Source organism: Crinia signifera, chromosome 9 (genome assembly GCF_055691185.1).
Source record: "Crinia signifera chromosome 9, ASM5569118v1, whole genome shotgun sequence".
Classification (NCBI taxonomy): domain Eukaryota; kingdom Metazoa; phylum Chordata; class Amphibia; order Anura; family Myobatrachidae; genus Crinia; species Crinia signifera.
The window spans coordinates 13,641,997-13,668,739 of NC_139225.1; the positions used below are offsets into that span (position 1 = coordinate 13,641,997).

Sequence of the window (26,743 nt, forward strand, 5' to 3'; positions counted from 1 at the left end):
GCCTCTCCCTGCTCAGGGATAGGCTGCAGTTGGAGGATGTCATGGCACGGCTGCGGGAGAGACTACAAGTCCCGGCGTGCTGGGATGGGTGTGGTATGGGGTTCCGACAGTTGGGATCCCGACTGCCCGGACTCAGACAGCATGGCGAGTACAAAAAAGCCCCTTGCAGGCATGGGGGTCGTGGACCCCCACGAGGGAAAATAGCGGGTGGCCGTCGGGCACCCAGCTGTCGGCGTTTTGACAGTCCGGATCCCGACGTCGGGTAAATGACTGTCAGGATCCCGACTGTCGGGACCGCGTCCGGCACCCACTGTGGATTGCTCTTCCCACGCCGCCCCAGCCCCTACAGAACAAGCTTACGCCGGGATCAAAGAATAGAATGGGCTGCGTGATGTCACAAGCAGGCGGCCTACAGTGCCGCATCGCGGAGAACCCGGCAGTGGGGACTAACAGTGGCCGAAGTTTCCTCCTGTCATCTTCCAGCCAGACCCCACACAGCCGATGGGGCAGAGGTAGGGATAGCCAGCGCAGTTATCTCTATTTAAAAATGGGACTCTAAAAAATTTTAGATACTAAGAAGGGATGGCCATCGACTATCGATGTTCCCAAAACATTGATGGTTGGGACCTAGTGCTCGATGTTTTGGGCATCGATAGTGGATGGTCGAATAGTTATATGCCATCGATGGATGGCTTCCGATGGTAAAAGTTGGGGGCACATGCGCACTATGTGCGCAGCGTCATTGCGTCCAGCGGCGTAGCTGCAGACGGCCCGCCGGGAGGTTCGTGTATGCGCAAAAGAAACTTAAACTGGATTGATGGGCAAAGTTTCTTCTGCGCATGCAGGCTGCCCGCAGCGACCCGTCCCGTTGCTCTACACATGCGCGACTAAGCGGTGGCAGGAACCATCGATGGTGTGAGATAGAATGGTTTATAGCCATCGATGGTTCCTGCTCTAGAAGCCATCGATGGCAACCATCGATGGGGGTTGTGCCGATGGCCATCCCTAATGACTTAGTGGAAAGTAAAAGGGCCATGGCCACTCCCTCCTTTACCCATGGCCACGCCCCTCTATATATGGCCACACCCCCTGTACCATGTCAGATATGTGGGAGGGTATGCTTTACCAGCTATGTCAACCACCAATGTCAGCCCTTTCCAACCCTACTGCGCATGCGCAGCTCGGACAACTCCTGCCTATCATCACAAAAGGGGGGATGTGAACCAGGTCACCCGCCCTCCACCAATCATGCAGCGTCACCCAGCCCGCTCCTCTGCCTCCACCTCAATCTCGGGCGCCTCAAAGAAGAACTGATCACGTGACTGCTTGCTGTGTGTACACACAGAACGGAGAGGAGGAAGTTCGCAATGATGTCATTTCCGGTGCGACTGTGTGTGAGAAGAAGCAGTAGCTGGAGGCAGCAGCAGCTGCAGTGCACTGAGAAGGGATGGATCTGTGTATGATGTCTCCATCTGCCTAGCCTGAAGGGAGAGGCAAATAAATAAACCGGTCATGGTGCGCAGTGACGGTCAATCCGGAGTAAGTGGCTGCAAAGGACAGTAACCAGGGGTAGGCAGTTACCAGGGGGAGTAGGCAGTTACCAGGGGGAGTAGGCAGTAACCAGGGGTATGCAGTTACCAGGGGGTAGGCAGTAACCAGGGGGAGTAGGCAGTATCCAGAGGGCAGGCAGTAACCAGGGGGTAGGCAGTTACCAGGGGGAAGTAGGCAGTATCCAGAGGGCAGGCAGTAATAACCAGGGGGTAGGCAGTTACCAGGGGGAGTAGGCAGTATCCAGAGGGCAGGCAGTAACCAGGGGGTAGGCAGTTACCAGGGGGAGTAGGCAGTTACCAGGGGGAGTAGGCAGTTACCAGGGGGAGTAGGCAGTTACCAGGGGGAGTAGGCAGTTACCAGGGGTTAGGCTGTAACCAGGTGACAGGCAGTTACCAGTGGGCAGGCAGTTACCAGGGGTTAGGCTGTAACCAGGGGGCAGACATTGACCAGGGGGTAGGCACTGGCAGCAACCAGGGGGTAGGCAGTAACCAGGGGGTAGACTCACATAGCTGACTCCTCTTCTCTTCTAATTGGGAGAGTTACTTTTTCTGCTTCTCCCTCTTGTTTCCCAGCTGTAGACAACTAGTAGTATTAATTAAGTAGAGTTAATGCTTTATTGTTGCTGTAGTATTTTTATTAACTAGATTTAATGCTTTACTATGCAATCAGTAAGAGGGAAAATCAGGAAACATACACTGAAAGGTCACCCAGTTGGCGGGTATGGATGTATTTTTAGTATCAATCATGGTATAGTTGGCATTTTTAAGCTGAATTTAATGAAGAATCAGCTATATTTGGTGTTTGATGTTTCATTATAAAGTAATACTAAACAGTGGTTACATTTTTATAACCCATGTGAGAGCCTGTACAGGCTGATACACACTGATCAATCTGTTTACCCAGCGAGATTGGCAGTAATGGGGACCCGGCAGGTGCCAGCATCAGCATGAGCATACACACCTGCCGAAGCTGGCTGCAACAGCGGGGGGGAGCGGTGGCCCGTACTGCAGCACGGCTACAACTAACAATATCATCCGTAGTCCTGCATGTACAGGTGACTTGGGGATGTCCCATGGGGGGGGGGGGGGTCTGTTGTATACCCAGCATTATTCGACGTTTCATTTATTAATAAGGCAGTTGATGAGATTAAATGGCGTAAACTAAATACAAGGTTCTTGGAAGATTTAAAAAAAAAGGAAACCCTTTAATTAATTGAATCTTACTTTATTGTCCTTTAATGAATTTGAATAAAACACTGAGAATATGTAGTGAAATAAGATTGCTTAAGATTTACAATTTTTGTACTATATAGGTTAATATTTTTCCCTAGTGTGTAATGTATTTGGGAGAATTGTCTGATTTGTGTGTTATGGAAGTGTGAGCATTATATATAAGTAAATTTTGCTTAATATCGCATTGATTGTTTGTGAAATAATTCTTAAAAAAAATAAAGGTTTGGGGTTTTATTTTTTTATCTCCCCACTGTTCTAGTTTACTAATGTCAATAGTGTGGACATTACAGATGACTAAACTCTTTGTATTTTTGAGTGTTGCTTTTTCAACTGTTTTTCAGATGTTGAGATCACCTATGCTGTGTATGTAATACTCAGCCTGACGGGATAGGTCCTCAAAGCTACAGAACCAAAAATGGGAATGCTCCACTTCACACTTGATAATCATGGGGACTCCATGTTGGGAAGAATGAATGCTTTGAGAGAACAGAGCAAATTCTGTGATGTCACTGTGCATATTGATGATGTCGAGGTACCGGGACACAGGGTGGTGTTTGCTGCTGGTTCCCCTTATTTAAGGGACCAATTCTTGCTCAGTAATTCCCAGGAAGTTCATATTTCCATTCTGCAGAACTCTGAAGCCGGCAAACATCTGCTTCTCTCCTGTTATACTGGTGTCCTTGAGTTTCCAGACATGGAGCTTGTTAATTACCTAACAGCTGCCAGCTTTCTGCAGATGAGCCATGTAGTAGAGAGATGCACACAGGCCTTGTGGAAGTTCATTAAGCCTAGGCAAACTCCAGAAACAAAGACTGAAGAAGAAGAAGAAACCCAAGGAGCAGCAGAGGCTCTAGAGCCAGAAGAGGAACTTGAGGACTCCCTCCAGCCAGATTCTCCAGTTGCTAGCAACTCTGAAGACAGCTTAGACAATGATGACATTCAGATCGTCAAGGTTGAGTCAATAGGCGAAGCATCTAGTGACAAGGCTAAAGTAAGCCAGAGCCAGTACATGTCCTCGGAACCAACTACTTTACATTCCTTGGAACCTCAACATTCCCTTATTAATTCTACTGTGGAAAACCGAGCTGGAGAGACAGACGGCAATCCTACGCACAATTATACGGTGTCTGATAACAGCAGCGACAACATGGGACCATCTGTTAAAGAACTTTTTGGTCCCAACAATAGGATTTTGGACAAGACTCTGCAGTGGCATCACCAGTGTCCCAAGTGCACTAGAGTGTTTCGCCATTTAGAAAATTACGCCAACCACTTAAAAATGCACAAGCTGTTTATGTGCTTATTATGTGGAAAAACATTCACGCAAAAAGGCAACCTACACAGGCACATGAGGGTACATGCTGGCATCAAACCCTTTCAGTGCAAGATTTGCGGCAAGACTTTTTCCCAAAAATGTTCTCTACAGGACCACCTGAACCTGCACAGCGGTGACAAACCTCACAGATGCAACTACTGTGATATGGTCTTTGCGCACAAACCAGTGTTGAGGAAACACCTTAAACAGCTTCATGGCAAAAACAGCTTCGACAATGCCCACGAGAGGAACACTCAAGATGTCAGTATGGACTTCGATACTTTTGCCCATGATGGAAATTAATCCGAGTCTACACAAGTAAAGGAGCGTTCCTATCTGCATTTTACGGTGCAGAAGATTTTACTAACATTGATGCGAAAAATAAAAAAAAAAGGTCTTATTGGTTCACGTTGTAAATTTTGGCATAGGTATAAAAAAAAAAGCTAATAGATGTTCAGTTTGCAGAGGAGCACTCTGTAACCTGCTTGTGTTGTGCTGTACATGTTCTTATCTGTTGCCTACAGCAACTTAATTCTATCTTCTTTAGTTGCACCTTCCCCTTGTACATCAACAAATGCGTCTGTATTTTGTTTCCCCAGAACTGTGGGTGTTCATCTACTCCTTCACTCTAAGTATAAATGTTCCCACTAACAAACATGATTCTTAAACTTCAATTTACTAAAGCTTCTACAAATGGAAAAGGTGGTTACTCATAGCAACCAATCAAATTATTGTCGGTATTCCGTCCCGGCTGCTGTTTCTGCCTGCCGTCGCCTATTCAGTGCTGCCGTTCCCGACAGCATTGAAGTCATTTTTTCAACAAAACAGATCCAACTTAAAAACAAGTTGGATCTGTTTTGCCGGATACGGCCACGTTCTGGCGAATTCAGAGGGGGGGGGGGCAATGCCGCATCACCGCTGTTGATCCCTCCTGACAGCCGCGATTCCGGCACGTTTACGTTTTGCCTGGCAGCAAATCGGCAGGCGGGATTCAATGTCCCCACCTGTCGATTGGCAAAAAGTGGGCGCGTCCACGTAAACGGCTGTGGATTGTTTACCTGCGGCCGGGATTGTGACAATCCACGGCCGTTATCGGCAGAACAGGCCCGACAGATTCTAAAGTCGGGCTCGTTCTGCTGTGATACTCTTCAATGACGTCGGTAAAGACAGCATTGTATAGGGACCCGCCTCTATTTCCACGTCGGGAATAGAGGCGGAGCATTGCATACCCCCCTTGGCCTTTCTTTTTGCGGTACTTATGTATTATCTGGGCTCCCATGTTAAATGCACCCCATTTTTTCATACCCCTACTATCCAAATACGCATGGAGTTGATTTTATATAGTGTGGCGAGCGCAGCGAGCCACCGTGCCCGAAGCGTGGCGAGCGGATGCGGTCTCATAAGAAAAATGGGAGCCCAGATATTACATAAGTACCCTTTTTGCCAGTCTGCGGCCGTTCCGACAGTCGCAATCCCGGACTGCATATCCCCCTAGATCTATCATTTCTGTATTATATCCTAGAAAATTATAGACAGATTTTGATTGGTTGCTATGGGCAATATCAGCTCATTTCATTTTTAGAAGCTTTTGTACGTTAACCCCTTGATTTGATGCCAAGGGCATTGCAATGAAATCTAGGGGCTATTTTTAAAAGTAATTGTAGTATATTTTAGTAATATGCTCTGAATTTTTTTAAATGGCTAGAGAATAACAGAACAGATAATTGTCCATCTATATATTAAGGGTCAGTTGTTCCTCCTGTATAAGCGGGATCACATAGATGGACTCTACAAGATGCATTCCGCTCCGCAAGCTATGACCAGAGGAGTTCTGCTCTGCAATGGTTGACCATGAGCCTGCTTTACTCTCGCTGTGAACAGTAGTTATCGCTTAGAGATGCTGCTTCAGTGGGTGTAATAAATGACATCATTGAAATATACCATAGTAGTGTTCATTCTAGCACCCGCCATATTTGAAAACCCATGCAGTTCTTCTTCCCTGCCTGGGGTGTCGCTGTCTGCTGTGGTGTTTCTAGAACAGGTCTGGTTTTCTTATCAGTGCTGATAGACAGACCACATTGCTAGAAGCACTACTGCAGACAGAGACACCCCAGGCAGGGAAGAGGAACTGCATGGGTTTTCAAACATGGCCAGTGCTAGAATGAACACTACCATAGTCTAAGTCTAGACAGTTTTATTAATAACTAATGTTAATAAAGTTACATCTAGCATGTCAATGAGAGTTTTATCAACAATAGAAGTATCCATGCTCGAGTCCAGATGACTAGGGTATGGATGGTGTAATGGTTACCATTATTCCCGCACAGCACTGGAGATTATATATTCATTCTGCATGGGTTTTCCCCTGGATACTACCGTTTCATCTCACAATCCAAAAATATACTGCTTGCTTAATTGTCTCTCTAAAAAAATATATCCCTAGTGTGTATCTGAGTGCATACGCTACACGTGTTTCGGGCATGGTTGCTTACCTGACCCTCTCAATGCGGGAGAAAAGGCTCTGCTCCTGGACTTCCCTGGTAATGTAGGATTGCCATCACCTGTGGGGAGCTGGGTAACTGATAAGAAAGGTGTCACCACAGGTGATGGCAATCATACATTACCAGGGAAGTCCAGGAACAGAGCATTTTCTCCCTCATGGAGAAGGGCAGGTAAGCAAGTATGGTATAGGACACACTAGATGGCCAGGTGTTTATGTGCAGTCACATTTTATTACATTAAATTGGCTTGGGTATTGTCACCTGTGCGTGAATATACTTAAAACCTAGATTGTAATAGAGTTTGGGAAAACTTTCTCTAAAAGATCAAATTGGATTTGATTTAATTTCTGCAGATCCACTGCAAATGTATACGTATTAATGTGACTAGATTGCAGCGGTAACATTCCAAAAGTAATGGAATAAATGGGATGCCACAAATGCTGATCTCCGATTGCTTTTTGCACTCATCGATTGCCTGCGAGTGATTCAGCTCCTTCCAAATGCATGTGGTCTATGTGGTCTGCATAGTATGCGGCTCAAATATGCCCCTTTCCTTTAGCTATGATTTAATGCCATATGCAACCCTTGTTTCCCCACCATAAGTGCAAAATAAGTCCCAGATAGCATAGGATCAATAAGAATGTGTTGAACATGTGCAGTTGTGACAAAAGTAACAAACTGCGTACACACTTGCTGATGCCAACAGTGACCATGGTGGGAATAGAACCGACGACCTCAGCGCTGTGAGGCAGTAATGCTAACCATTACACTGTCCGTGCATTTTTGCAATGCCCGCAATGGCACGGTCTTGCTATGTAACACAGTTTTGTGTGCCACCCTGTGATCTGTAAGCGCCAAAATTGTGACCTATAACCTCACTCGCCATCTAGACATTATTTCCAGTGTTGTGGACTCCAGCTAATACAGGGGTCCTGGAACTTTTTTACCTTTTCCCCCAAAATATATTTAGATACGCCAACGTTACCCCCTTGATTTGAAAGCAAGGAAATCCTATAATTGTAATACACGCTTTTACACCCAGAAATTAATGATATATCCTGCTAGTACCGTAACACAGGCTGGCAGCCATTGATGATGATGATGATGATGATTACCAGGTATGGCTGTATGTGGTACAAAATTTGGAATCAATCAGCATCAATGGCTGCCAGGCTGGGTGTGGTATAGCCATTAATAATGAGATGTCCAGGCAGCTATCAGTGTCAGTATTACAAGATGATATAGTGGCCGTCTGTGCAATGTTTCCCCTAGACTAGAGATGGGTGTACCCTGACAGGAGCCTATAACCAGGCAGAGACACTCAGCGCCGCAGCGGCAGTACAGACTGTGCGATGCCGAGATGGCGCAGCAACTAGTTGAGTCTTCTGAAGAAGTGGGCGGACTTGGAGGCGGGACCCGGAGCATCACACAGGAAAGCGTGTTCTACACAAGGGCCTGACTGTTCTATAGGTTCTATATGCAATGAAATTAAATTTGGGTAATGGATGGTTGCGCTGCCGAGACACAGCTCAGCATATAGATTCATATGCATGCCCGGCTGTGTCTCACCAGCGCGACCATCCGTTACCCCCAGGAATTTCATTTTTTACCCCTGTTCCCTGACCTCTTAACTTTAATCAGCCCTATACTCCTATAAACACCATCGTGCAGCGTATATCACATCAAGCCCAGCGTTCTCATTCTATTAGGGGGGCTCTGACTGATCTGAATAACATACCTGCAGAACACTTTCTGTATCGGTGCCCATCATACACAATGCAGGGCAGTTTAGCATTGAAGGATGTTAGTTCTCACTTTGTTTGTAGTGTCATTATCTGCGATGAACGCTGATACTTTCGATATGATCTGTTTTAGTGTATAGTTGCAGTAATTCTAAATTAAAAGTCTTGGTAAAAACAAAACATTGATTGGTGTGTTAATTAACTAATATTAATTCATTTTCAGGTTGGATCAAAATCCCATAATCATAATGAATGTGCAGTCTGTGTTCCCCGTCTGTTTTACTTCTTCCCCCTCTGCACTGGAAGCTGGCAGTGCTTGCTGGCCTGCCTTATGGGTCATTTGTAATGGAATCATGATTCTCTGTAGTGAAAATAGATACAGCACTAGCCACTAAACGGTGTCTAGAACTGGGGGCGGTGGGGTGTCCATGTATGTTGCCCAATTATGAGGGAAGAAGCGATATCAATGCATGCTATGTGCACTGATACCACTTCTTCCCCATGTATACTGCAGCTGTGTGGAGGTCCTGATGAAGGACCCAATGGTCTGAAATGCATTGAGCGACTGTACCCGTGGCTGGAGGGCAGTATCTTTGTTATTGGGAGGACCATCTGCACCGCTGATTCCACACTGAATTCCGGCTAAGAGGTTCTAAATTGGCACCTATAATCGGAACCACAGGAGTGGTTGGTGAGATCCTCCAATTTTATCACCGGCTGGTGATCGCATGCTTGTTTTATCCCACCTTTGTGAGTTTAATGGTTGAATAAATTGTTCCCCCCTGTCTGCAAAAGGTGTTGCACTATTCTCATTTATTTTCTAGAAATCACTTAAGAAAAAGGAAATTGTTTGGACTATGAATTATTGGGACACCGGGTATCTGGTTCTCTGATCTCTTTATGGTTCATTTCTAAATCAGTGTAAGTGCTACCTTCTTACGCTTCTCCAACCTTAGCGCCCAGGGCACTGATTTTTTTTTTTTCTTTGTTTATAAATTACCTGTTTTCAGATGTCATGGCTGTGCTAATAAATTGGGCTGCAAACTTGTCCTGCATTCTATATGTCCATCCCTACCAAGAAAACACTTTCAACATTCCTGTTTGACACAACCACCCTCCCCCGCTATCTCCCGTGAACGAACACTGACTGTGAATTACTCTGCGTTCAAATCCTCACAGGCAACCGCGATCTGTAATCAAACGCTGCGTGTGCTGCGCGACCGATGCACGCACACTCCACAAACTCAGCATCTTCACCCGCCTCTAATTCAGGCTCTGTACAACAATGGACATATGATTCTCCGCACTAAAATTACACATACATTCAATTTTCCAGTGATCAGGTTAAACTGTAACATGGAAAGTGAAGGCAGGTGCCAGGTATACAGATGTGCAATAATTCATAGGTGCACCGACACACCTATATGCAAATGTTTACATTACAGGGTGGTAACGGATGTAGCATAAGTAGATGGGTAACAGAAGATCTGGCACGCGCTGATAAGGGAACTTATATAAATAACTAAAAATTTGAGAATTCAGTGTATCTGTACCCAACCCTAAACTGCCACATATTGTCAATGTTACCAGTTATCCTCAACTCCATGGTGAATGTTGTGCACTAGAAATTCACTCCAGAAACCAACATAAGGACACCCATATCCATAAAGGCTAGTTCTCGACAACACCGTGCTTAGGATCTTATCATTAGGAAGGGTGGGAGAAATGCTGACGCTTTAAACATTGAGGACCTTATTCTGGTACACTTGCAATGCTGTAAATTTTGCAGCGTTGCGTGTGGATGCAACACCACCCTCAATGCCGTCCTCTCCCCTTGCACGCCGCAATCCCCTGCACAGCTGCTAATGGATGTTTTGCACGTTTGTTGCTGACCCTCGAATGATTTGGTGCATACACTCAAAACCAAGGCACTCTCAGGTGCTTTGCGTGCACCCTGCATGTGATGTCAACTGTCAGCCCCCGATGCCAAACATCGCTCCCCCATGTATGGGGGGGAGGGGGGGGTTGCGAAGGGATCAGAATAAGGCCCTTAGACACGGTGCCTACTAATCTCTTATATATTTGGCTACATCTGTCACTCAAAGTGTGTCTGGAGCTATAATGCTGGGTGGAGCCTCTGACTGACTGACTCACATGACAGAGAACCAGCCCAGTGAGCCCACAGACAGTGCCAGACACCCTCTGCCTCTCCATGTAACACAGCAAAGACACAGCTACTCACCAGACACACCAGGTGAGCGCCCCACACCTCCATACCTCCCAACATGACCCTCTCCAGGAGGGACAGAATGCTCTGTTTGTGGACTTCCATCCTAATTTATGATTGTCATCACCTGTTTTAAACAGGGTAATTGATAAGAAAGGTGTTTAATCACAGGTAATGGTAATCCATAAATTAAGAAGAAAGTCCAGAAACAGAGCAATGTGTCCCTCCTGGAAAGGGTCATGTTGGGAGGTATGCACCTCCCCCCCCCCCCCCCCCCCATTCACGGCATCCCCACGAATAAATGGCACATGCAAAACACTGACATGGCTATGGTCGACAATGAAAAAGGTTGACAAGATTTATTTTTCACTTTTTCAATGTTTTCATATTCATTCTCATGTATCGACATGGACACCAATGAAGTGCCACACTTATGTCAACATTTACATGTGTTGACCTTTCTGTGTTGAACACCCCTCACCTCCTCCCTCCCCCCCCCCCCCCCCCCCCCACGCGTGATTCACGGCAACCCCAGGATTAAATGGCACATGCAAAACACTGGCACGGCTATGGTCGACAATGAAAAAGGTTGACATGAGTTTTTGAAGATTTATTTTTCTTTTTTTGAATGTTTTCATATTCATTCTCATGTGTCGACATGGACACCGATGAAGTGCCACACTTATGTCAACATTTACATGTGTTAAACTTTCTGTGTTGATTTTTTCTTGTAGCAATTTTTTTCCAGTGACAACTATGAACTATGTGCACGTCAACCTACACATCATCAACCAATTCTTTGTATAATATATAACACCTGTTCTGTTTTACTGTAGGTGTTTTAAGTCAGACCTTTTACTGCTACTATTACTGTTTATGTAAATGCATTCTGAATGACAGCAACATCCTACCATCCTTCTACAAGAATATATAACCAACTAGGTGATTCATCGCGCCCCGTGCCCCCCCCCCCTCCCGCAATTCACGCCCCCTCCCACGCTTTGCGGACCCCGTGCGAGTGTCCCTATTTCCCCAACACAGAAGTTGGGAGGTATGCAATAGGAGGAGACACTGACTAAGGGCCACCATCCTGTACTCCTATACTGCCACGCTGGACCCTCACCCACTGGCAGAAGCTGCACAGTATCTCCCACCCTCCTCTTTAGTCCCCCTTATGCCCACACACCCCTATCACTACCCAGCCTCCAGTTTTCCGGTGCTGACTCAGAAACACCCTACTATACTATTGCACACACACACCTAAACAACATGCACACACAGCCCCCCCCCACACCCACAAATGTCACTGTACCATCCACACTATCAATGTACATCTTACTCTGTAACCGCTTTTTAATTAAACAAAACAATACACACCCCCTTCCACATCATATGCTCTCTATTTAACACATTTCACCTATAACTCAAGTTGCAATACAGGCATCTTTCATACAATTCTAACCATCTTTCTCATATACAAATGTTCACAAATTAAGGGGGCGCAGCCCCTTACGACGGTGTGAAAAGCGCCCGTAGGGCGCGATGAATCACCTAGTCTAGTTTATATGTGCCTCTTCCGTTGTTATCACTATAGCTAAATTGGTCAGAACAACATTTGTTTGTATAGTTGCGGAGTGGATTTTCTTGTCCTGTGCTGTATAGGGAGTTTGTAAGTCTCCAAAACTATGTAAGTAAAGAGTGAAAAGAGGTATATACAGCGCTTGATAATCATATACGATCATAAGTAAATGAGAATTCTCATGAGAAAAATGAAAAAAAAAAATTTTTTCCTGACATTTCTCCAACCTGCAACGCTGCACAAATATATATATATATATATATATATATATATATATATATATATATATATATATATATAAAAAAATATACTGGTCTGGAATAAAGTGCAATCTGGGGGTGCGGGTTGGAGAAATGTCAGGAAAAGGACTTTATATAGCGCACTTTCTCCAACAGGACTCAATGTCACTGACTACTTCAATTAAACTAGGTGGCAAGTTCAAATGCATACCTCCCAACATGACCCTCTCCAGGAGGGACACACTGCTCTTTTTATGGACTTCCCCCCTAATTTATGACTGAGCCCCCATTAATCCGGCTCTGGGGCCATTTATTCTCTTCTGTCAAAATTAAATTTCTACAACATGATCAGTGATAGTGAGAGAGGGCGATAGATAGGTGCTCTGGCGCACTCTGCTGGCAATACAAAAAAAAAAATACATTTAAAACCAAACAGTTTTGAGGTTCTGTGTATCAAACTAATTCTGTCCTTACAACGTGAAAAATATCAGTTTATTCATATTTAATGCAGATTTAAGTACAGCCCTATCTAATACAGCTGTAAACCAGGATATATCGGAGCAGCAGTTTTGTATTGCGATGTTATATTTAACAAAAATAAGGGTCTTGGTACAAGTCCTTGTGGACAGAGATAAAGGTTCTAACTGTCATTTTTTAATCACAGCCTGTAATATGCTGGTTGATTGGTATTTTATCTCCATCTACTTATCTCTTTCCAAGGGCTGACACTCTACGGGCCAAAAGTAATAAGTGTGAGAATCAGAAAGTGAGAGATTTTAGAGGTTTCCCTTCTTTTTTTTTTTTTTAAAGCGGAAGTCAATTACATGCCAAAATTAACCTGTTTGTTATCCCAGTATAAATGATTGCCGCTTTAAAAAAAAAAAAAGGAAAACTCTCCCAAAATCTCTCACTTTCTGATTTTCACACATTGGGGCAGATGTATTAAGCCTTAACAAGAGATAAATGCAAGGGTCATAAGGAGAGATAAACATCCAGCCAATCAGCTCCTTACTGACTTTTTTCAAACACAGCCTGTAACATGTCAGTTGGCAGGTGATTGGCTGGACGTTTATCTCTCCTTATCACCCTTGGATTTATCTCTTGTTAAAGCTTAATACATCTGCCTCAATGGGGCAGATGTACTAACCAGCGTTAAGTGCAGACATGCACTTAACGCTAGTTAACTGGGGGGGATTACATTTTCCCTAATGTATTACTAGTGCACCTAACGAGCACTAGTGACAGCCTGCTGAGTTATGCTCGGCAGGGCTGTCCCCTGCAATCCCCCCCCCCCCCCCCCCCAGTGCTTTCGCCAGCTCAGGGCTAGTGTTGTTCTATCCCCCACTGCTGGGACAACGCTAGCCCTGCTGCTGGCTCCAGGCTGCGCTGGAGATCTCGCAATAAAAGCAAGATCTCACACATGCCCATTAGAGCTGGCCAGGGCAATGCGCAGGGGCACCGGGGCTAACGATAAGGAGCGCCGTTAACGCTGGGCATAACGGCTCTCTTTATCGGCTGGGGGGGGTTAATACATTTGCCCATAATGGGTGTCCCCTTCTCCACGTTATGCAGGAGAAGCGGGACCCGTTATTTTTAAAACATTAGGGGCCCACTATTACATTTGGCACAACATACCTAAAAGGGTGTACACATGGTGAGATTTTGGCAGGAGATTTTGACTAGATAGTCAAAATCTCCTAGAAGGTTAGCCAAAATCTCCCAGTTTTTCTCCTGCTTAGAACCGATGCTAAAGCCCCTTCCACACCAAAGTTTCGACCCAGTTTATTGCTGGGTTGCTGACATCGTGACCCAGGTCGAGGTGTGGTGTGAAGGCTCCAAACCTTATAAACCAACCCGAGTTATTGGACCCAGGTTATAAGAAGGATTCATTTGACCTGGGTTATCAGAAGGTTTAAACCTGTATTTCCCTCTTTATAATGGTTGACCCGGGTTTAATCTAAAAGTGCGGACCGGGTCCGGTTTGGGTTTGCAATGTGAAAGGGGTATAAGGGCCTATACACACTGGGGGTCTTAAAACTGAAAGCAGCTTAGTTTTGTCATTTTAGCTGAAAGCCACACAGTGTGTACGGGGCAGCTATGAGTGGTAAGCGCTGAGGCCAACTCCCACATCATCGATGGCACTGCCGCTCATCTGCAGAAAATCGCTCATTGGGTATGCACTGAGCGATTTTCAGCCCAGCATTTTCCCCATCATCCTTGTCCAGACACACTGGGCAAAATCACCCAGTGTGTATGGACATTTAGTCAGTATCGCCAGGTAAGGCAATTTTGACTAGATCATAGAAAATCATTAGTTAGACAAAATCACTTAGTCAAGATCTCTTGTGTATCTAGTCAAAATCGCTTACGCCAAATTGTTCGGAATACCGAAGCATATTGCTCCAGGGGGCACCTGAACTCCTGAGTCGTCGTGTCCCCCCCCCCCCCCCCCCTGAGCTGCGCCGAACATCCCAGAGCCTGTCGCCTGCTGCCTGCTTCTAATGGCAGCGGAGCCACCGGCAGGGGAACTCCGGCGTATGATCGCCAGAGAGGTGAGGGGAAGCGACGTTAGGGGTGCCCAGACAGGTGATGCGCCAGTGGTGCACAGCTGCAGGCACCACTGGCGCACACCTTGATATTGGTGGTATGCTTGGAAATTCTCCGGGACAGCCAGCTGCGGCAGCACAGCTGAGCCCGGAAAGTTTCCGGTAATACCATTTAAGTGGTAAATGCTGCCTTAACATTTTGAAAATAACGGGCCCGCTTCTCCTGCATAACGAGGAGAAGTGGGCACCCATAAAAGCCAAATGTATTAACCCCCCACCGATAACTAGAGCCATTATGCCCAGTCTCCGCAGCTCTCCTTATCGGCGGCCCCATCAGCACATTAGGTGCGCTAATAGTATATTAAACAAAACGTTGTCCCGCCCAGTTAACCAGCATTAAGTGCAGCATAGGCACTTAACGCTGCTTAATACTAAGTGGCTGCTCCTACCTCTTTCAGGGAGGGGGGCTGCCTCTGGCCACAGGCATCCCCTCCCCCTGTCACTGCCGCCGTCTCTATGACGACAGGCGCCATGACTGGTGCATGCACAGTACAAAAATATGTACTGCGCATATGGCCAATGTCTATGGGCTGCTGCCGAAGTAATCATGGTCCCGGTGCCTGTACAATATAAGTTACAGGCACCGGGACTAGCGTGCGCACAGTACCGATATAGGTACTGCAGGGTTGCCGACTTTAAGATTCTCCTCTCCGGGAGAAGCCCGGAGAGGAGAGTTTCAGCAGCCGCTCAGGGGGCGGGGCTTACGAGTGACATCACTGTTAAAGCATCGAATTCACATATCTCCGTGGAGGGGGCGGGGCTAAAATGACGCGATTGTGCCGTTTTAGCTCCGCCCCCTCCTCTGAGACCCGAGGATTGTGGCATTTTAATGCTGCGATCTGGGGGTCAGCGGGGGTCCCCCCTGAATCCGGGAGGGTTGCCCACCCTTCCGGGGGGCCGGGAGGGGGTACCCGATTTTCGGGAGACTCCCGGAAATTCGGGGAGGGTCGGCAACCCTGAGGTACTGCGCATGCACATTTGCCATTTTTGCCCGGCAGCCAACAACAAGAAGTCAGGGAGGGAGTGAACAACTCCCAATGGGACTGCCTTTTTGTGACTGGCAGGTCGGACTTCCAATAGGGGGGGGGGGGGTAAAAACCGCCACTGACTGAATACATCTGCCCCAAGAACTGAGGAACAATTTTTTTTTACTATTGTCATGAAAAGGAGCTTAGCCCCGCCCCTGACACTCGTGAAGCCCCGCCCCCAAGGGTTGATCAGAGGTACCTATTACATGGTTGATAATAATCGATGGTAACTATTGTATTAGATACTACCACCGATGGCCACCCCTATTATCACTATGCGCTACCGCACAACCTGCAATTGACGTCAGTGACCGGCGTCGGTCCGTGTTTTGCTTTGTGCTTTTGGTCACTAAGGTGAATGCGCGCGTGTAAAATATTTGTCCTCACCGCAGGAGCCATTTTGTTGGAGTCAGCAGTGTGCCTATTACTCATCGGTCTTTTAAAAAATGGCCGAAACGCTATCTCTTTTTCCCCCTAGTGTTTATAAGCTGACCTCGGACGTCATTATGTGCTCAGTGAATGCCAGGCAGGTCGGGGGTGGAGGACGTAGAGTCCCGGCTGCATGGGAAAAGCTGCTGCAGGTGAGTTCCAGGTTACAGCAGTCACCAGCATCCGGTCCAAGGGCAGCCAGAGGTTCCGAATGGATAAAGAGAACCGATAAGGAGGATTGGGGGAGGGGATGCTCCCATGTGTCGGATAGACAGTGTCTGATCTAGATCCAATCCGGTCAACACTGAATAATCATGGAGTTCAGTGTCATGACTTCTACCCCTTTCACACTTGAAAAATATCCTGGGTTTTTGCACATGAACGCGCATCAACCCAGGATTTAGCTCCGTGTGAAAGGGTCTTGGACAAATATCCCGTGTTCAGCATTCCGGGATTTCTACCCAGGTCCTGACCTGCGTAGAACCCGGAATCGACACGGCATGCGGTCAGTGTGAACGGGTATTCCGGATCAGCGTGACCCAGGTCCCGTTCACTGCAGTGAAAATGCGCCACTGGGAGGTGCTGACACCTCCCAGCGCTGCCCCGGCCAAGCCTCCAGATGACGCCACCCGCCCATCATTTAGCAAATGCCCCAGCTAATATAAAATTGGATGAAGGCGTTCGCTCCGGGGTGCGCACATGCGCTGGAGTCTCCCACCATCGAAAATGGGGCTGAATTCATATTATTATTATGCTAACCTCAGGTGGTCCCATGTCCTGAATTTAAATCTTGGGACATATTTGTCAAAATATCAGATTTTTTTTTTCTTTCATTACAGCGATAAAACTGTCATTTCAGTTTTACTTCTACCCCTTTCACACCAGAAGCAAATTCCCAGGTTACAGATTTTCAACCCGGGAATTTGATGAAAAACCCAGGTTTTTCTGTGGAGTGAAAGGGTCAACACGGGTCTTAAATCCCGGCACTCCAGCGCTGCTCTTGACCAGGGTCAGAGTGACGGGATTTAAGACCCGTGTTGACCCTTTCACACCACAGAAAAACCCGGGTTTTTCCACAAATTCCTGGTTTGAAAAGGTTTACCCTGGTAATTCGCTGGTGGTGTGAATTGGGGTTAGAATGCACTCGGCAAAATGACCCGGCACTTAAAAATGCCGGGTAATTGCCGGGTGGCCTTTTGAAGTATCAACTTAAAAAGAAATACAGCTTCAATGTATTTGTAAGGCACCACAGTGCTTTTAGTGGCAGGCAGTGGGGATAACTGCACATGTGGAAATATTTTGAAGGATGCACCTTGCTCAATATAAGGACAAAGCAAGAAAAAGATATATTGTGTCTGTGAGTCTCCGAAATGCTGCCATCTGCTGTCAGGTAGTGAAACTACATCTCTTTCTCACGCATGCACAAATACAGATGGGGGCAGAATAGCTTTCGAAGCTTTTGCTTCAAGCGGGCTTACTAGTTAAATAATAAGTAATAAAGAGATGTTTTCAGTTTTGATTTATGCATTACAAACATCCTTTATTCTTAATGATTTTGTTGTGTTTTAGAAATACTGAGAATCTGATAACAGGACAACTATAATATTAGTATAAGCGTTTGCTAAGTCGTCTCCTACTTTGAGCTATCACTATTGGTAATCTTGTTGTGGGTGAAGCAAATATTTTTCTCTGTTAAAATAAGATCCTAAATATTGATGGATCCTGGGCAAAGACCCCTAACCCAATAAATTATTTATGCACCCAAAGAGGAGAGTAGTTAAAGTGAGTTCTAGTGGTTCTTGAAGGGAATGTGTCAGAAATTGCCATAGTTAAGAACTGAACCCCTAGAGAATGACACAGAACGGTTTAATGGGTACTCTTTACCTAGAAGGGCGCCCATCGCGGGCATCGCATGTACATCGCATGCCATTATAATGGCATGCGATGCGACCGATGCGATGCCCGCGATTTTACATAGAAATACATGTTAAATCGCATGCGATGCGATCAACGCGATTACCGCGATTTCCCATAGGGAACAATGTTAAATGTCCCACAGAGGCCAAATAGGCACTATCCACGTCGGAGTGGAGTTGAGAATAGAAAGTGTGGCGAGCGCAGCGAGCCACCGTGCCCGAAGCGTGGCGAGCCGACGCGGATACCTTCACAGGTATCCGCGTCCCCTCGCGGGCTTCACAGGTGTCCGCGTCCCCTCGCGGGGCACGCTGCGCTCACCACGCTTCGGGCTCGGTGGCTCGCTGCGCTCGCCACACTTTCTATTCTCAACTCCACGCCGACGTGGATAGTGGGGGTATGAAAAGGTCGTAGGACGCGTACCGCCGCCCCTCGCGGGCTCGCTGAGCTCGCCACACTTCGGGTTCACGTTGATCTTGGGGGGGCCATTTCACACTTCAGGGTGCCTATTTGGCCTCTGTGGGCCATTTAACATTGTTCCCTATGGGAAATCGCGTCGGTCGCATCGCATGCGATTTTTTTTTGGTCGCATGCGATGCGACCGGCGGGATTTTTTACCTTGCGATGCCCAAGATCAAAATCGTGGGCGCCCTTCTAGGTAAAGAGTACCGTTTAGTGTCATTGTGCATTCATCTGTATTCATATAGCATTTTTTATTCAGGCCTGTCGCCATGTCTGACTCCGACATCCTCCACTTTCGCTTCGAGCAGCAAGGAGACGGCGTCTTGCACAAGATGAATATTCTCAGAGAGCAAAATCTGTTTTGCGACGTTTCCATATACATCAACGATACAGAGTTCCATGGACATAAAGTTGTCTTCGCTGCCTGCTCCACATTCATGAGGGACCAGTTTTTGCTGAATCAGTCAAGACAGGTCCGTATCACCATACTGCAGAATGCGGAAGTGGGACAGAAACTGCTTCTTTCCTGTTACACCGGGGTTCTGGAGGTTAGGAAAAAGGAGCTTCTGAAGTATCTGACTGCAGCCAGTTACCTTCAAATGGTTCACATTGTTGAGAAATGCACAGAAGCGCTTTCACGGTACTTACAAAGCGAGACTGCTGACGACAATGACGCATTGCAGCCAGCCAAAGATCCTCCTTGCAATGCCGAAATAGGATCCGCCATCAACCAGGATAAAGATTGTGACATCATCGAACTGTCCGATGACATCCAGCTGAACTTGAACTACCAGATTAAGAAGGAGGACAATGATCATAGTGATGCCCAGAGCCCGGTTTCGGAAAAGAACGATCTTTCTGCGGTGGACATGGATTACAAAGACAATGATATATGCATTTTCAGGATGGGCTCTGGGTCTGAGGATGTAAACCAGGTGGAGAGCGAACAGTTCTCCCAGCCTTGCACATCTTCTAAATCAAACATGTATTTTTCGGACACTCAGCACTCCATGATTAACTCTACTGTTGAAAACCGCATGAACGATCTGCCCGGCGGTCAGTATCCGACTTTTCAGGATGGCGGCACTCCACCTCCTGCGATGATGCACGGTCTTCCAAGTCCTGCAGAGGGGACCTGCTCGTGGAGACACCAGTGCCCTAAGTGCCCTCGAGGATTTGTCCACCTGGAGAACTACTTGCGTCACTTGAAGATGCACAAACTGTTCTTGTGCTTGCAGTGTGGAAAAACCTTTACGCAGAAGAAGAACTTGAACAGACACATCCGTGGGCACATGGGGATCCGGCCGTTCCAGTGTTCTGTGTGTTTGAAAACATTTACTGCAAAAAGTACCCTTCAAGACCATCATAATATCCACAGTGGGGACCGCCCGTATAAATGTCATTGCTGTGACATGGATTTTAAGCACAAGTCCGCCCTGAAAAAACACCTGAATTCAGTCCACGGGAGGGGCGGGGGAGATAAGCCAAATTTGGACTCTATCACTAAAATAACCATAGATTATGATTAAGGTGCACTGTAGAAGCTACACATATTACATGGGGATTTCAGACCTTTTATTATTTAATGGCACAATATATATGACCACCGGGCAGGGCACTTTTATCCAACCGGGAGGGCACATTTTATATTAGACATTTTACATTAGAACCAAAAACATATATATAAAAAATTGCACAGTGCATTCGAATTACGCACATTAAACATGGTCATACTCTGCTATGCCCATTACATATTCTGTCGTAATGACAATTACACATTATGCCACACACTGTAATGCCAATGACACATGATGGCATATGCCGTAATACCCATTGCACACCAAAAGTTCGCAGCGGCATGTCCGTGCGGGTGGGGCAGTGTAAGGGTGCACAGTACCACATACAAAAAAGGCAAAAGAAGCTTCGAGGGAAGACAAATATTTAATTCACCATCATCAGCAGCTCCGTACAGTAATGTCCTTGTACCCTCTTAAACAAAGCCATGTTGGATGTTTAACATTAAATTCAATGTTGTATTAGGCTATAATCTTGACGAACCTTTCACTAAAGGTCCAATATTTCAGATCATCCCCATTTTTTCAGTTTTTATTGTTTTTTTTTTTTTTGTTATGCATTTTAATGTTTCTGTTCATTGTAACATTAAAGCAGAGCATAAATAAGTTATTGGAAACAGAAAAAAGTTCATGGATTAATTTTATTGAACAAATTGTGATGTACACGGTAGTCACCTTTTGCAGATAAAACCACCCTGCAGAAGGTCCCCCCAAAAAAGTGTCGTAGGTATGTGTCTGTCTAGTTTCTCCCGAACCCTCCCCATGGGGGTTATGCTCCCCAATTTGGAGCCTACATTCTTCTTTCCCATTAATTAGATCTGTACAGGTGTGTATGTATGTTTTTTAGCTTAATGGTGAACCCTTGCCCAATTAGGCAAACACCAGAGGATATTGCATAACTATCCGCTGATTGACACCCATCGCTTTATGGACGTGCCCACGCCTTTATGGGCGTGTCTATAGAAACACTAGGCGCATCCCTGCAACCGCTGGCATGCCCCTCTCTGCTTGCGGTGGATGGAGGATGTCACATGACGTCCGTGCCCGCCTTCAATTCGCCGTTCAAATAAAAAGTAAGTCCTGGCTTATTTTTTTTATAGCGAACAGAGGAAAAACCATTCTATGTTTAGTAACCATCAAATGGGTAAGCACAGGATCGGGGTGGCGATAACTGGCTCGCTAGGCAGAAAATATACGCAGCATAGTGAGCAGCCCTGAATCGGTCACTGTTTTCACATCTTAGTTTTTGCTAACCAAAGCCTTTATTAACCTCGAAAATGTAACACTTAAGCTTTTTTCTATTTAAGGTTGTTCACTGAACTGAAATTGCTTCTATTTCAATAAAATTTGGAAAAATGGGGGTGTACTAAAACTTTGACCTTTATGGTAAATTGTTTTAATCGTTATTTTGTCTTTTAAATTGAAAAATATTTATCAAATATGTTTGGTATCCGCTGAACCCCATTACAGAGCACATAAACGAACAAGCAAAACAGTGACTTACAGTTGAATACTATAGAGGACAAGTACAGGGCACATAACCATAGCTGCATCAGCAGAGGACACTGACATAAGTATCAGGGGGACAGAGAACAAGGGCTCCGCAGCGCCCTATTACAGGGTATATAACCCAGGAGACAGTGACTTACAGCTGAATACAATAGAGGACAGGTACAGGGCACATAACCATAGCTGCATCAGCAGGCGGCACTGACATAAGTATATGGGGGCAGAGAACAAGGGATCTGCAGTGCCCTATTACAGAGTATATAACCCAGGAGACAGTGACTTACAGCTGTATACAATAGAGGACAAGTACAGGGCACATAACCATAGCTGCATCAGCAGAGGACACTGACATAAGTATCAGGGGCAGAGAACAAGGGATCTGCAGCACCCTATTACATATTATATAACCCAGGAGACAGTGACTTACAGCTAAATACAAGAGGACAAGTACAGGGCACATAACCATAGCTGCATCAGCAGACGACACTGACATAAGTATCAGGGGGCAGAGAACAAGGGATCCGCAGATCCCTATTACAGTGTATATAACCCAGGAGACCGTGACTTACAGCTGAATACAATAGAGGACAAGTACAGGGCACATAACCATAGCTGCATCAGCAGGCGGCACTGACACAAGTATCAGGGGGCAGAGAACAAGGGATCCGCAGTGCCCTATTACAGAGTATATAACCCAGGAGACAGGGACTTACAGCTGAATACAATAGAGCACAAGTACAGGGCACATAATCCTAACTGCATCAGCAGAGGACACTGTTATAAGTATCCTTCAGAAAACAGCAGGATTTGGTGCCATCAAAGAGGGTTTAAGTAAGAGCGAATGGAAGAGGGCACTGCTTGTGAGAGCTTACATTCTAAAGTGCACATATTTGGCGGGTGGTCTATCAACTGTATTAATCCTATAAATCGAATCCCCCTTCCAAAATTAACATTGTACAGAAAGTTTTGTTCACAAAACTCATTCAGAATTGCTCTTTGTATATCTATCTTCACTTTATCTTGACAGAGTGTAAGATAACTTCTTTATTTCACTGATCAGCATAGTATAGGTGGGGACATTATTATTATTGTCCATTAATTATGTTTCCACAATGGGTCCACAGTGATTTACAGACCACATAAACAAACCATATGAACAAAACAAGAAATTAAAGGACAGATTGGGGGGTATTCAATCCCCGGTCACGGCTGTCAATCCGTCACGACAGCCATGACCTGGCCTGTTTTGCTCGACAGCATATCGCCAGGCGGTACTCAATATCCCGCCTGCTGATTGTTGAAAAGGGGGCGTGTCCAAATAAACGGCCATGGATTGTCGGGCTTTGTCCACGATTGTGACAATTCACGGCCGTCATCGGCAAAACGGGCAATATAACATTGAATAGGCGCCCGCCGCTAATTCTCCCCCCCCCCCCCGTCGGAAATATCGGTGGGGATTGAATACTTCCCATAGTATGTGGGGCCATGCCTCAGCCGCGTGATTTCCCCGACACCACTCTGATCGGTGAGCATTGATCCTAAAATTTTGCTTTATCCAGCTACTTTTTAACAATACATTTTCTCTTTCTTCTGTGTGGCACACAACTCAGCATGGTAGCAGATTTCATTGTTTAAAATTAGGGTATGCAGCCCCCCTCCCAGGCACCTCCCATACCCGGGAGTATCTGTGGCTCACTGCTCCCCTTTTCTGCTAATACATAGTTGGATACCTCAAATATTACCCTGTAAGCATAGCGGTTCCATTCAGAGCACTGATGACCTTTTCCAAATGATCAAAGTTTTGTTTGGGACAACAACCTAACACTGACAGCTGGATTTCATTATTACAATGATCCATAAGTTCATTTAAAGAATGTGTGTACAGTAGGGTGGTCAAAGACTAGACGGGCCAAGTGATTTCTTAACTGCTGACAATTTCTTTTCTGTGGTATTGAGCATTAAACACTTTCATGTATAGAGGAAATTTCCAGTTAACTTATTGTGCATTTAATATATTATTGTCCTGTTTTCAGCTACACTAAGTTAATGCTTTAAATGTTTTACCCTCCTGCAGTGGCGTAACTATACATTTTGCTTCCCCCCCTGCCAAAATGTTTGACACAGTCCCCACTGCTGCTTGCTCCCCCAAGCGGCAGCTGAGACTGCCTCACAGTAGTTACGCCACTGCCCTCCTGCTGTTTATGAAGTGTACATATGACACCACATAATATTTGTTACTATAGTGATGTTTGGATAGAGGTGCCCAGGTCATTTTCCTGATGTAAGTACACGTGCCTTGTATGACTTCCCGATATAACCCCTGTCTGTATTGTCCACAGAGCATGCTGGCATCTTACGTGCCACACATGGTGACACATTTGCTTATATTACTTGTATAATGACCATTTTTTGATTCATGCTAAAAATAAAAAGATAAACCTGTACAAGCACAATGCTGTAATATTAAATCCTCTCACTGCCTATGAACTACACAGAGGTACGTTGGCAGACCGTGGGCTTAATATGGACTTGGCTTTCTCGTTCTTTTTCAGACTCTCCGAAAATACTATAGACATTACTGTGAGATCTTAACAATACAATGGTGGTGGTAAAAATATGTTCATGTATTGTACAGACTGTATAGGAATCAGTTACTGGATTGTAATTATTTGAGGGGTGGATGTGCCTGGTACTTTATCACCGACCAATCAGCTCCTGACTGTCCCTTTTTAAACCCAGCCTGTATATTAACATTCAGGAGCTGATTGGCCGGTAATAAGTACCAGGGACTATCACTTCTCCTCCCTTATCACTGCTTCATACGTCTACCCCTGTCTCTAGTAATTTGTGATATATAATTTGTTGCTTTTTGTCAGGGAGAGGGAAATACTCCAATAAAGGGGGGTATTCAATCTCCCACCACTATTCCCGACGGGGGAAATAGCGTCAGGGCCCTATTCAATGCTGTCTTCCCCGACAGCATTGAACAGGGATCTCGGCAGAACGTACCAGACTTAACAACCAGTCGGCCATGTTCTGCGGAGAACGTCCGGAAATTTTCAAGCTCCCAGCCACAGCTTGATGATTTTCTGACGCTATTCGTGGCCACGCCCCCTTCTCGGCGATTGACAGGCCAAATCAGTGTCAAGCCGGCCGAGAATGGACAGGGTCACGGCTGTCCAGCCAGCCCGAAAGTCGTGACCATGCATTGAATACCCCCCAAAGTGTATTTTCTAAGAGTTTTTTTCAAATCTGCTTGTTTAACCCTATTGGGGGTGGGGGGGCCGGGCATCGCGAGGGGACGCGGATTACTTTACGTGTATTCCGTGTCCCCTCGCGGGGCGTGGATAGTGTGGGTTTCAAATGGAGGCATTTGCCAGTATGTAAATCGCAGTATTCTGTTGGAGAGGGGATCATGCTGGCGCTGTGTGAGAGGCGCTCACTAGGCTTGCCAGGGACGGCCGGAACAGAGATGCAGTTCCCAGCAACAGTACAGTGAGTAGCTGCCTCACCGGGGAACTACGCTGACTATGCTAGGCAGCTGTTGGGCTACACTGATAACGTAGCTTAGGCTGCCGCCGTGAAACTACACAAGTAAGGCCTCTGTTGGGCTACGCTAATAATGTAGCTTCAAACGTAGCGTAAGCTGCCGCCGTGAAACGACACAAGTACTCCATTAAATAGTGTGCCCGAAGCGATGCGAGCGGATGCAGCGCACTTTAAACTGTATCCATATCAACTGTGTTGACATTTGGCTAAAAAAAACTGAAAAACCCCATGTCAACCGTTTGAATGTCGACCTAGACACTGTCGAACTAATGACCTTTCGACCTAGAACCATGTCGACCTTTTCCCATGTCCCATGTAATGACTCGATCATCACACTGTAGACCAAATGATCCCAACCCGATCAAAGACCACACTAATTTGGATAGAACCAAAAGGATAATAATAAAGAGGTGTCATACAAAATAACAAACTGAAGGAGATACATCCTTAGAGAATTCTGCTTATCTCTCCAGGGACAACAATATAAACGAGAATAAATATCTAAGGAAAATTCAAATAAATCTTTATCTAAGAAAACCGCATAGGAAAATCACAAGGGGTACATAACATGACAAAAAATATGTGAAAAACTAGCACATGTATATCCGAACTTCAAAATCATGTTTTTAAATCACTATTTCTTATCTTAATTGCACTTCTCTAAATTCTGTCCTTGAGAGGAGATGTAATACACCTCCCCCCTCTTTTTAGTGAAAAACATAAATAAATGTTATATTTTAGAAATGAATTTACTCTATTTTAGAAATGAATTTACTAAATTGAACGGATCACACAATAATTCCCAGTGTGCACCCATAATATCTCTAACTTTTCCTTTTTCCCATTGAACTTGTACTAAAACCTAAACTGGATTCTTCAAAAATTTAAGTTTTGGGTAAATCTCTTGCAAGCTGGAGGTTAAACCAAAATGAAATACCTGGGAAATGTAAGTCTAGTGTATAGTGTTTAATTTTATTTTCCATGTTACAGGATTTGTTTTAGTTTTTTGCATTCTTGCAACAATTTAGTACTGAATTATTATTTTTTTTATTATTATTTTTTTTCAACTGTCACACTAGGCAGAGTTGTTGGTAAGGAAAAAAATGTATCACTGCGCTTTTGGTTTCAGCTGCTCCTTTATAGTTGTGGAATTTATATGAAAAAGAAGGGAGCGCTTGTACTATAAAAACAATAAAACAATGATATGCTTGCCTGTGGAAAAAAGGGGGGGACAGGGAGGGAAGGATAGGGTAGGTGTATAAAATACTTGGGCTTTAAAAAGCCTA

General features: G+C 45.5%; 2 protein-coding genes across 2 annotated transcripts; both read left to right on the forward strand.

Moving 5' to 3' along the window:
* Positions 1-1,206: 1,206 nt before the first annotated feature.
* On the forward strand, positions 1,207-8,741 carry ZBTB26 (zinc finger and BTB domain containing 26). The gene is made up of 2 exons (XM_083161060.1): positions 1,207-1,539; positions 3,125-8,741. The coding sequence occupies exon 2, from the start codon at positions 3,199-3,201 to the stop codon at positions 4,399-4,401; it is 1,203 nt and encodes a 400-aa protein (XP_083017186.1). The 5' UTR covers positions 1,207-1,539; positions 3,125-3,198; the 3' UTR covers positions 4,402-8,741.
* A 7,741-nt stretch (positions 8,742-16,482) lies between these two features.
* Positions 16,483-21,757, forward strand: ZBTB6 (zinc finger and BTB domain containing 6). The gene is made up of 2 exons (XM_083161061.1): positions 16,483-16,601; positions 19,085-21,757. The coding sequence occupies exons 1-2, from the start codon at positions 16,540-16,542 to the stop codon at positions 20,352-20,354; spliced, it is 1,332 nt and encodes a 443-aa protein (XP_083017187.1). The 5' UTR covers positions 16,483-16,539; the 3' UTR covers positions 20,355-21,757.
* Positions 21,758-26,743: the final 4,986 nt, after the last annotated feature.